The 12,123-nt window shown below is 30.0% G+C and overlaps 2 protein-coding genes across 6 annotated transcripts in view; one reads left to right on the top strand and one right to left on the bottom strand.

Moving 5' to 3' along the window:
• Positions 1-12,123, bottom strand: part of LOC123267554 (WD repeat-containing protein 47) — a 103,990-nt gene that overhangs the window by 68,166 nt on the left and 23,701 nt on the right. For all 4 annotated transcript variants that reach the window (XM_044732244.1, XM_044732240.1, XM_044732241.1 and 1 more), the window contains exons 2-4: positions 6,079-6,772; positions 3,544-4,150; positions 1,732-2,080 (exon numbers count right to left, since the gene is read on the bottom strand). In XM_044732244.1, coding sequence (XP_044588179.1) covers positions 1,732-2,080; positions 3,544-4,150; positions 6,079-6,753 — 1,631 coding nt within the window. In that variant the 5' untranslated portion in view covers positions 6,754-6,772. The remainder of the gene's footprint in view (positions 1-1,731; positions 2,081-3,543; positions 4,151-6,078; positions 6,773-12,123) is intronic.
• LOC123267559 lies at positions 8,954-12,057 on the top strand. Of its 2 annotated transcripts, none has more exons than XM_044732251.1 (6): positions 8,954-9,079; positions 9,237-9,296; positions 9,327-10,358; positions 10,438-10,594; positions 11,256-11,554; positions 11,641-12,057. In XM_044732251.1, exons 1-6 carry the CDS (start codon positions 9,056-9,058, stop codon positions 12,040-12,042), a joined length of 1,974 nt encoding a protein of 657 aa, XP_044588186.1. In that variant the 5' UTR covers positions 8,954-9,055; the 3' UTR covers positions 12,043-12,057. The 2 variants fall into 2 exon arrangements, with proteins under 2 accessions (XP_044588186.1, XP_044588188.1); XM_044732253.1 differs by having other exon boundaries at positions 11,616-11,705.

Genomic DNA, 12,123 nt, shown 5'->3' with positions numbered 1-12,123 from the left:
ATTTTAAACGCAACGCTAAAAATCAAACTGTAATTATTGACTTGCTTGGACTGGTAAAATGTATATTTTAAAAGTATAATTTTTACTGTTTCAAATGTTAAATTCTTCCAGAGTGAGACCCCCTTCTCTTTCATCTGAATTCCCCTTCTCCTCATAATATGGACTATATATTGAAATGGCAATTTTTACTGTTTGAAACTGTAATTTTTTAAGATGAAAGAGTCGTTATTTACTATAGTGACAGCTACCAATCACTTATTTTGGATATTAAATTATAAATTGTGGCTTTTATACTTTTTACATTAAATTCTGTAATATTTATATTTTTGCCACCCCGATGTCCGCTTTACTGTTTGAAATTATAAAAATTAACCGGAATTCAAGTGAATATTACAGTTTACTTTTTTCCGCGTAGCTCTAGTGTGATTCGTTTACAGACTCTCGGCTTTAAACGCCACGACTGACATATAATACAGCAAATAAAATCTCTGTGAAGTTATAATGTCTTTGACAGCATCCGGTTACAAAAATAATTTTCCTTTTATTATTTAGCTTAATTTTTTTTTTTTTTTTTTGAATTCCCAATCGGCGCCACGCTTATGTCTAGACTCAACGTATGTTCTATTCTGGTATTTCAAGGGGAATACAAAACCATAACAACCCTTCAAGTGAATAACACACAAAGCCTCATAATACCATACCCGTTTATATTCTAATTTAGTAAATCCTACGAAGGGTAATAAATTTATCGCTAATTCTAATTGATATCGTCTCTGTGTAATAAAAATTATTTTTAACCAGCTAGGAAATCCGATTGCTCTATTTGAATAATTTATCTTGAAATTAATAATTTACCAATAATATAAATTGATTGTTTTTTCTTAATTGAGGATCTGATTTTCAAAAGGGTATCTTTTCATCTTTTAAAAAATCAGTTTTCTGAATTTTTAAATATTAATTACTTCGAGAATCATAAATATTTATAAATGAAAATCGAATTGCAGCTTCATAACCGATAGCACTTTATAGCTAAATTAAAAAAAGCTCAATACAAACATTTATAATTGAAGATAATTAGTTTTTTGTCTCGATTAATAAAAAATGAAAAGATACCCTTTTGAAACTTAGCTCCTCAATTAAATTCGTCTCAAAAGTTTTGATAGGGTGTTTTAAGAAAAATCAATGACAATTCTTTTCAAATGATCTTAAAATTTTGAAATTTTTATTTTCTATTTTTTATTTCTAAAAATTTTAGAAATAAATTTTCTAAATTTTCTATTTTTTATTTAAATAACAAAAGATTTTTTTTTTATTTTTAAATTTTGAATAGTTTTATATAAAATGAAACGCTCTATAAAAAGAACTCATAAGTTTTTAATAAAAGTACTTTTTTCAAAGTTATTTAAAGTTAAAATTTAAAAAGTTCAATTAAAAACTGAATGTTCAATTTTTGTTTTTCTTTTTCAGCAAACTTATTATTTCATTATTATTATTATTAATTGTTATTATTATTTTTATTTGTTATTTTAACTCATTTATTTAGAAAAATATTACAATAGTTGAGAATTAATTTAATTAATTAACTTTTAAAATTGCATCATTAAAAAAAATTTATCATTTTTTTTATGCTCCCTAATAAATAATTAATTTTATAAATACAATAAAAATTCTTTAGTCAGCAATCGGATTTCTTAAAACATAAATAAATTAGTAAATAATAAAAATACTTACGTTTCATTTTGAAGTCTATTGTCAACCAACTGAGCAGAAATAGGAGCAGATAATTGTCTAACAAGTTCATCACGCTCACGTTCCTTTTGTTGAATTGTTTCTTGTAACTTCTGTTTTTGTTTTTGATACTCTTTAAATAAATCACCATTGTAGCTTTGATCAAGATTATCACCGGCAATAACACCGCGTGCGGGTATCACAGTAGGCTCTGGTATTTTAGCAGCAACGCCAGTTGGTTTGTCAGCCAAAGAATCGCGTCGTGAGCTTCTTGCGGTAGACAATGCGGGTGATTCACGACCTGGTAGACGTCTTTCTGGAGTAGATGCTGACGAGGGATTTGTTTTGTGTCCTAAAACAATTAATATCATCAATAAATAATATCTAACATATTAAATATATATATTTATATTATTAAGAGAATAAGCAAAATTTTGTGGCCAGTGTATTTATATAATAAGGTTTTTATGGTTAAATTAAGAAATGACCCTGTATCTCGTGAAATATTGACATTTTTAAAGATATAAGCTCATCCTGATGTTACACTCATCAAAACCTTTCATTTAAGTACCCACATCAATTTTTCATATATTTATATATATTATATATATATATATATAAAAAATATATCAAAAATGCATGTGGGTACTCAAATGAAAGCTCTCAATGAGTGTAATTTCGGGATGAGCTTATATTTTTAAAAATGTCAATAATTAAGAAGTGACCTTGTATCTTGTCAACTACTGACATTTTTTAAGATATAAGCTCATCCTGATGTTACACTCATCAAGACCTTTCATTTGAGTACCCACATCAATTTTTCATATATTTATATATATTATATATATGTATATATAAAAAATATATCAAAAATGCATGTGGGTACTCAAATGAAAGCTCTTAATGAGTGTAATTTCGGGATGAGCTTATATTTCTAAAAATGTCAATAATTAAGAAGTGACATTGTATCTTGTCAACTACTGACATTTTTTAAGATATCAGCTCATGCTGACATTACACTCATCAAGACCTTTCATTTGAGTACCCACATCACTTTTTCATATATTTTATATATTTATATATATTATATATATAAATATATGAAAAATATATCAAAAATACATGTGGGTACTCAAATGAAAGCTCTTGATGAGTGTAATATTGGGATGAGATTACATTTTTAAAAATATCGATAAATAAGAAATGACCTTGTATCTCGTGAACTATTGACATTTTTAAAGATATAAGATTACTCCGACATTACACTCATCGAGACCTTTCATTTAAGTACCCACATCAATTTTTCATATATTTTATATATTTATATATATTATATATATGTATATATGAAAAATATATAAAAAATGCATGTGGGTACTCAAATGAAAGCTCTTAATGAATGTAACATCGGAATGAGCTTACATCTTTATAAATATCAATAATTAAGAAATGATGTAGTATCTTGTCAACTATTGACATTTTTAAAGATATAAGCTCATCCCGATGTTACATTCATCAAGACCTTTTATTTGAGTACCCACATCAATTTTTGATATATTTATATATATATATATCATATATATAATATATATGTATATATGAAAAATATATCAAAAATGCATGTGGGTACTCAAATGAAAGCTCTTGATGAGTGTAACATCGGGATGAGCTTATACCTTTGAAATTGTCAATATTTAAGAAAGTACAGTGCAATTTAACAAAATTCATTATTTAATAAAGCAAAATTTTATTTATTTATAGTTCACATAATGACTGCAAGGTTTCTAGTATTAATAAAAGAAACAAAAAAAATACCTTCTGGACTCTGAGACTGTCCACGTGCTCTGACAGCTGTGTTCGCCTGCGCATTAGCGATGGTTTCCTGGATTGACGGTAGCTGCTGCTGGAACTCAGCGTAACTCGAGCTGAGAAAAACGTCGCCTTCGTTTTCAAAAAGCCTGTCGACGCTGGTGTTCATTATTTTGTTATTTTTGAACCCGGTTAAGTGAAAACTAGCGAAGGATGATCGAGACATAGGATTTATGTCACCGGTTGACAGCGCCATTAGTGCTGCTGACGGCAGAGTTGTATTTTTAGGCCCTGGGCTGCGAGGTCCCAAACCGGCTTCTAGAGCTGGTACAAGACTTCTTGACATCATATCAGCAGCAGAACGCGGCCTGGTAAATGGCATTGCGCTGTGTGGGAAGGTCTTTGGCTTTATTGGCGTTATCAGCATGTGCTCAGTCCACGAGGTCTCCAAGGATGGTCTCTCCAGTCTTTCTACGTCCACGTTCAATGTCCTCTGGGCAAACGGAACCGCAAACGTTTCTGGTGGGATACTTTGGAGCCAAGACAGCAAACTTAAATCCGAGTCGCTGAACCCTACTGATCCGTCTAGCAGTCGCGAGAAACTCATCTCAACCTGGAATTAAATTTATTTAGTAATTATATTGTATCAATATTTTCTACGGAATTTAATAATAATCATGTTCAAATACTAATTCAGTGAAAATTTTTTATAATATCTTCTTTTATATTAACGTCATTAGTTAAATTTGTACTTTTTTATTTAGATTGTGAATAAAATTATTTTTACTTAGCTTCAACAAAAAAAAATTTGTATTCTTATTTTTATCAGTAAAATTGATAATAATTTTTTAATAATGATTCTTAATTAAAAATTCATTTTTAAAAATGAATTATTATAAATTTTTTTTTAATTATAAATCAATTCAGAGGATCATCAAAATTTTGATTAAAAAAATTAATTTAATTCAAAAAAGAAATTTTTAAACCCAGAACATAATCTATATTATTAAGAGAATAAGAAAAATTTTGTCGCCAGGATAGTCATGTGATAAAATCGGTTTTTTAAGTGAAATTTAGTGTCATTGCAAATGTCTTGATTTGAATTTGTGTCTTTTCAAGGTTTCATATCATTCTCACCAATAGTTAATTTATGATGATAAGCATTTAGGCTGCGTTCGAAAATAATCTATCTCTAGATACATAATTAAGAAATGACCTTGTATTTTGTGAACTATTGACATTTTTAAAGATATAAGCTCATCCCGATGTTACATTCATCGAGACCTTTCATTTGAGTACCCACATCAATTTTTCATATATTTTATATTATATATATATATATATATATATATATATATCAAAAATATATCAAAAATACATGTGGGTACTCAAATAAAAGCTCTTGATTAGTGTAACATCGGGATGAGCTTAAATCTTTAAAAACATCAATAATTAAGAAATGACCTTGTATCTTGTGAATTATTGAGGTTTTTAAAGATATAAGCTCATCCCGACATTACATTCATCGAGACCTTTTATTTGAGTACCCACATCAATTTTTCATATATTTCATATATTTACATATATTACATATATGTAAATATGAAAAATATATCAAAAATGCATGTGGGGACTCAAATGAAAGCTCTCAATGAGTGTAACATCGGGAAGAGCTTAAATCTTTAAAAATGTCAATAATTACGAAATTATGCTATATTTTGTCAACTTATGATATTTTTAAAGATATAAGCTCATCATGATGTTATACTCATCGAGACCTTTAATTTGAGTACCCACATCAATTTTTCATATATTTTATATATTTATATATATATATATGTAGATATGAAAAATATATCAAGAATGCATGTGGGTACTCAAATAAAAACTCTTTATGAATATAACATCGGGATGAGCTTACATCTTTAAAAATATCAATAATTAAGGAATGACCTTGTATCTTGTGAACTATTGACATTTTGAAAGATATAAGCTCACTCCGACATTACACTCATCAAGACCTTTCATTTGAGTACCCACATCATTTTTTCATATATTTATATATATGTATATATGAAAAATATATCAAAAATGCATGTGGGTACTCAAATGAAAGCTCTTGATAAGTGTAACATCGGGATGAGTTTACATCTCTCAAAACATCAATAATTAAGAAAGTACAGTGCAATTTAACAAAAGTTATTATTTAATAAAGCAAAATTTTATTTATTCATAGTTCACAAGTCCCGGAAGTCACATAGTGACTGCAAAGTTGCTAGTTTCGAACAAATTTAATTATCTTGAATCAAAAATAATTTCTTGGATTAAGTTTATCAAATTCTTCAAAATTATATTCTTGGCGTAAGAATTTTTTTCTTGAATTAAATTAATATTTTTTTTCAATTTACAAAAATCATCTAAGTCATAAAAAATTTTTAAAATTATTTTCTAGGCTAAGTAAAACATCAACATAATTGAATATAAATTAAAAATGAACAATAAAAAAAAAAAGTTAATAACAGTGTGCAAATAATTACTAACCTGTTCACTCTCTTTAGATCCAGTAGCCTTAGCTTGACAATAATTAACACACGACTCATAAAGAATGCCCTTGATGATTAATTGAATAAGCCGGTCATTTTTAGCAGAAGCAACGGGATGGCTTGGATCAGACTTGCGATCACCAGGTAAGAATTTTTCAACCAAGGAGTGGACTTCCCTGAAGCACTGAACTCTAGCATTGCTTGGATTCCAGTCTTTGTACTGCAAGTGATCTGTTAACCGCGGGAGCGTGAGCAGCAAACAAAGGCTGCTGTACTCTTCTTTGGAAGGCGCTACTTTCTCCAGGTCGCTGAGGACTTTAACGACCTCCTCGACGGCATTGTCAACGCTCCCATTAGCACCCGCGATAATGTTCGCCTCAGACTTTATGCAGAGCAGCTCGACGTACTTGTGACGCAGGATCGAGTAGGTGAACTTCTTCATGTCGAAATCTGGAAGCGCCTCCAGCGGCTGGATGAATTCCAGCACGTCGTCCCATTGTCCGTCCAGAATCAGCTGACGTAGGAAGAGAACGTCATCGCTGTACTGACCATTTATCACGCCAGTCTCCCGTTCAAGTGAGAGCTGAGTGATGTGAAGGTCACGGCCGTGAAGAAACTCGAGGGTCAGTCGCACCACGTCCTCTTCTCGCAGCGTCAGGTGCGCCGCCGGCATCACGTACCGAATCCGCAACCTGAAAATTATTTTTATGATTTAGTAATCTAATTCATTGAAATTGATACGATTGCTTTTAGATTAATGTATGCTGATTTTTTTAGTAAATTTGATTATATAATTATTTTTTTTTATTTCTAGTAAAAAAAAATTCTAAAGAGGAGTAATTACACCTGGGTTTTATGAGTTAATTTTTTATACTAGTTAAAAAAAATTGATATTAATCTAGCAACCTTGCAGCCACTATGTGACTTCCGGGATTTGTGAACTATAAATAAATGAAATCTTGCTTTATTGAATAATGACTTTTGTTAAACTGCACTGTACTTTCTTAACTATTGACGTTTTTAAAGATATAAGTTCATCCGGATGTTACACTCATCAAGAGCTTTCATTTGAGTACCTACATGTATTTTTGATATATTTTTCATATATACATATATATAATATATATAAATATATGAAAAATTGATGTGGGTACTCAAATGAAAGGTCTTGAAGAGTGTAACATCGAGATGAGCTTATATCTTTAAAAATGTCAATAGTTCATAAGATACAAGGTCATTTCTTAATTATTGATATTTTTGATGATATAAGCTCATCCCGATGTTACACTTATCGAGAGCTTTTATTTGAGTACACACATGCATTTTTATATATATTTCATATATACATATATATGATATATATAAATATATGAAAAATTGATGTGGGTACTCAAATGAAAGGTCTTGAAGAGTGTAACATCGGGATGAGCTTATATCTTTAAAAATGTCAATAGTTCACAAGATACAAAGTCATTTCTTAATTATTGATATTTTCGATGATATAAGCTCATCCCGATGTTACACTTATCGAGAGCTTTCATTTGAGTACGTACATGTATTTTTGATATATTTTTCATATATTTATGTATAATATATATAAATATATGAAAAATTGATGTGGGTACTCAAATGAAAGGTCTTGATGAGTGTAACGTCAGGATGAGCTTATATCTTTAAAAATGTCAATAGATCACAAGATATTTGTTAAATTGCACTGTACTTTCTTTATTGACATTTTTAAAGATATAAGCTCATTCCGATGGTACACTCATCAAGAGCTTTCATTTGAGTACCCACATACATTTTTATATGTTTTTCATATATACATATATATTATATATATAAATATATGAAAAATTGATGTGGGTACTCAAATGAAAGGTCTCGGTGAGTATAACATCAGGATGAGCTTATATCTTTAAAAATGTCAATGGTTCACGAGATACAGGATAATTTCTTAGTTATGTATCTAGAGATAGAGCATTAAGTATTGAGTAAAAATCATCAAAATGAACTTGTTCACAAAAATACAACATTTTTTACAATAGATAAAAATTATTTCATAAAAAAAGCTTCAATTGTGCAAGAAATAAAATCAATCACTCAGTTGTTCAAGCTCTAAGATAAAGTTTCAAGTCGTTCTGAAAGTTTTTTATGTGCTTAGATGTGATAGACTTTTTACAAAATTGACTTTTAAGTCAATAAAAACTTAGATATAAAATATTTACGGCATACTTTTCAAATAAATACTTTTTTCTAAGAATAAATTTGATAAATCATCAAAACTATTAATTCCTTCAAAAATTACTTTTTTTATTTCATTAATGAGGTTGTATTAAAGATTGCATTAATAAAAAAAATTTGATTACTAAAAAGTGTAATTGCGAAACATTGCTGGGTTTAAAAAAGCAAAATTTAGCAGTATTTTTGTTGATGCGGTTCATGCTGACTGGTCGCAAAGTGTAGGAATGGATAAAAATAACGAGGTCGGTGATATTTAGCTAATCAGCGAAGAAGGATGACATAAAGCACCAAAAAATAAAATAGTAAAAATAAAAAAAAATAAAGATAATAAACGTTAGTATAAATGTAGAAGTTATTTGGATGAATATGTTAACATAGCTTTTTATTCAAGAGGGATTTACGGTCTGGAAGACGTCTGGCCTTTGAGAAATAAACCGCCTCGAAAATACTGAGATAGATCTTTTTAAATCTTGCTTTAGTATCCCCTAAAATCTTTTTCAATTTACGAAAAAACCGATGAGCAAACATTCCCCTTAAAGACAATCGACACTAAATTAAAAGCTTACATTTTATTCAATTGGGAAATACTTTTATTCTTTAAATAAGTTGGAGGTGGCGATGAAACTTGAGACCTTTTAGTCAGCAAATTGAAACTTGAATTTATCGGACTGACGAATGCCAGTTGCACAGTGCCAGTCTTACATACAACTTCGCAAAGATAACAGAACATTATGAAGATCGTATTCTATTCATTGGTAAGAGATTATTTCCTCTATATATAATAGCACACTTATTGACAGTTTTAATTTATAAACTTACAATTAAATCATAACAATAATTTTTAAATGCTTGCTTATTATTCATTATTTATATTTTAAATCCTTCATTTTTTTTTCTGTTTGCAATCATTAGGCATTTCTGCTGATAGGAACATTTATAGTTGGAGCTGTTCCTATATTTTTTCCTGGATCTCCAGGAAATGGACAGCCAGGCTATTTAGGACCACACCAATTATCACCTAATTCTTACAATCAACCTGGACTATTTAGACAAGCAAATATTCCTGAATTTAATAAATTTGATCATATTCCAAAACCTGGACCAATTTCACAAGACCAAATTGGAATTGCTGTTCAACCAGGAGTTTTTGGTCAAGGACAAGGACCACCTGGACCATTTAGACAGCTGCCCAGTCCTGGACAGCCTAGATTTGCTAATAATTTTGATCATTCCCAAAAATCTGGACCAATTCCACAAGACCAAATTGGAAATGCTGTTCAACCAGGAATTTATAGACAAGGACAAGGACCAACTGGACTATTTGGACCGTTGTCTTTTCCTGGACAGCCTAGATTTGCTAATAATTTTGATCATCCTCAAAAACCATTCCCTGGACCATTTGATCCGCACCAAATTGGAATCAATGTTGATCCTGGAACTTATGGACAACCTGGACCAGGACAACCTATGCAATCTGGACCATTATTAATTCCTGGACAGCCTAGATTTGCTAATAATTTTGAACATCCTCAACATCCTGGACCAATTCCTCAAGACCAAATTGGAATTGCTGTTCAACCAGGAGTTTTCGGTCAAGGTCAAGGTCAAGGTCAAGGACAAGGACAAGGACCATTTGGACAGTTGTCTATTCCTGGACAGCCGACGTTCAGCAATCAAAATGGACCTATTCTATCTCCCCAACCTGGATCAAACTATCAACCTGGACCATTTGGAATGGGAGTGCCTGGATCGAATTTATTCGAACCGCAAAAACCGTGGATAGAGTCTTTAAATTCACAATTCCGGCAGTACAAACAACTAAACGAAGAAATAGCGAAGAAAATAAGGGAAATGACGCAGAATAAAACAATTGCAGTGCCACAGATGATGACTCCGATTTCGGTTCCGCAGAATGCTTGGGCGCCTTTTCCTCAGAACCAGTGGGCCAACAGATTTCACCGATCTCCACTTGCCAATCTTCAGGCGCTTCAAGCGCAAGGTTACCAAATTATCAAGCTCAAGGATTATCAAAATGTAAGTTTTTTTGTAAAGAGTTTAAAATTTGTGGGTTGTTCGAAAAATAACGCAAGTTTTAACAGTTTTTATTTTGCAGCTTGAAAGACGCTCGGCTTCGGGACCCGGAGGAGCTTTTTCAAAACTCAATATTAGGAGCGACGAAAAAACATCTGATAAAAAATCTTTCGGGGGCTCATTGGCCCAGAACTCGACCTTAAATTCAACGGAGAGCTTTTCTGACAAGGAGGTGCCGAGTAAGTTTTTTTTTTTTTTACTTTTTGTTCAAATAGAAAATTTTTAGAAGGAATAAATTAATCTTGTAAATTCTTCAATCAAAAATTTTGTGATTTTTTGCAGTCGCTTATTAATAAATTGTCTAATTTAATATTTTTAAATTAAATTAATTTTTAAGTAAAAAAGAATATTATATTACTGTTTTTTTTTTTTTAATTTTTGTTCAAATGGAAAATTTTTAAAAGGAAAAATTAATCTTGTAAATTTTTCAATTAAAAATTTTGTGATTTTTTTCAGTCGCTTAATAAATTGTCTAATTTTATAATTTTTTAATTAAATTAATTTTTGGGTAAAAAAGAATTTTAAATTACTGTTTTTTTTTTTGTTTGAATGAAGAATTCTTTTGAAATTTAGTTTGAAAATTAAAACATCGAATTTAAATTTGGTAGAATTTAACAATTAGAATTTTTTAACTAATTTAATATTATTATTTTAGAATTATTACTAAGATCGGTGATTTTACTTATTAAAGAGGAATTATTATTGTTCAAGCTATTTTTTAAAGACTATTAAATTTTTATTTATTAATTATTTTCACCATTAATTCTAAGTGAATCGGGTAGTTGGCTTAAAAAATAATAAATCCTCTTTAATAATAACAATCGTTATTATTATTAACAGATATGCGTGCAGCAAGTTCATCAGAACATATGATAGTTGGAAATCCCTTAGAAATTTGCAAAGATTACGAAACTATCGACCAGCATCACCCAACAAAAGAAAACAAACGAATAAAATCATTTTGTACAAATTTTTTCCAAAACGTTATGCCTAGCTTTCCATCATATCCAACCGAAGTCCCTTCGACTTCTCACTCGGAAGATTACGTAGTGACCGATGATATCTCGAAAATGTCAGGCAGTTCTATACGCAATATCACGCAAGCTAGACAGCAGTTTCCGAACAACCAACAACAAAAAGTAATTATTTTTTTTGTCTTGATTAAAATTTATCAGAAATTTTTTAATGTAAAAATTTTAGGCTAATAACTAATAAAATTATTTAGACACAAAGCGATGGACAGATCAAAAGATTCGGGGATAACTTTATCGGTTTGTCGGAAGAATTGGCGAAAAATTCAACAAATGCAACTGCTGCACCTGTACAATATCGGTACAGACCTTCAGTCAATGAAAATCTCCCACAACAAATTCCAGCAACCGCCAGAGCCAATCTTCCACCGAAATCAACTCCGAGAATGAATAATTACAATTCATTCCATCCCCTCGCTGCTGAAAGCGCGCTTTATAAACTACCGAGTTTATGGCCAGGTAATGCACCTAATAATAATTATAATAATAAAAATTTTATGGACTTTGCTCCGGTATATCCAATCACCCCGCTTAATAATTATTATTTACAAAAATTTCCTGTGTATCAAACACCTAATTACTTTTTATATCAATAATTTTTTTAAGTTATAATTTATTAAAATTTTTTTTAATGTTATTTTATACTTTTTTATTATTGAATTTTGTGGGTTTTTTTA

Source organism: Cotesia glomerata, linkage group LG6 (assembly GCF_020080835.1).
Source record: "Cotesia glomerata isolate CgM1 linkage group LG6, MPM_Cglom_v2.3, whole genome shotgun sequence".
NCBI lineage: Eukaryota > Metazoa > Arthropoda > Insecta > Hymenoptera > Braconidae > Cotesia > Cotesia glomerata.
This window is presented reverse-complemented; position numbering and strand designations above follow the sequence as displayed.

Coding starts and splice junctions, on each gene's coding strand:
- LOC123267559 (XM_044732251.1), top strand. CDS start 9,056: ATGAAGATCGTATTCTATTCATTG. Junction 10,359..10,437: donor AGCTCAAGGATTATCAAAAT/GTAAGTTTTTTT, acceptor TTTATTTTGCAG/CTTGAAAGACGCTCGGCTTC. Junction 11,555..11,640: donor CGAACAACCAACAACAAAAA/GTAATTATTTTT, acceptor AAAATTATTTAG/ACACAAAGCGATGGACAGAT.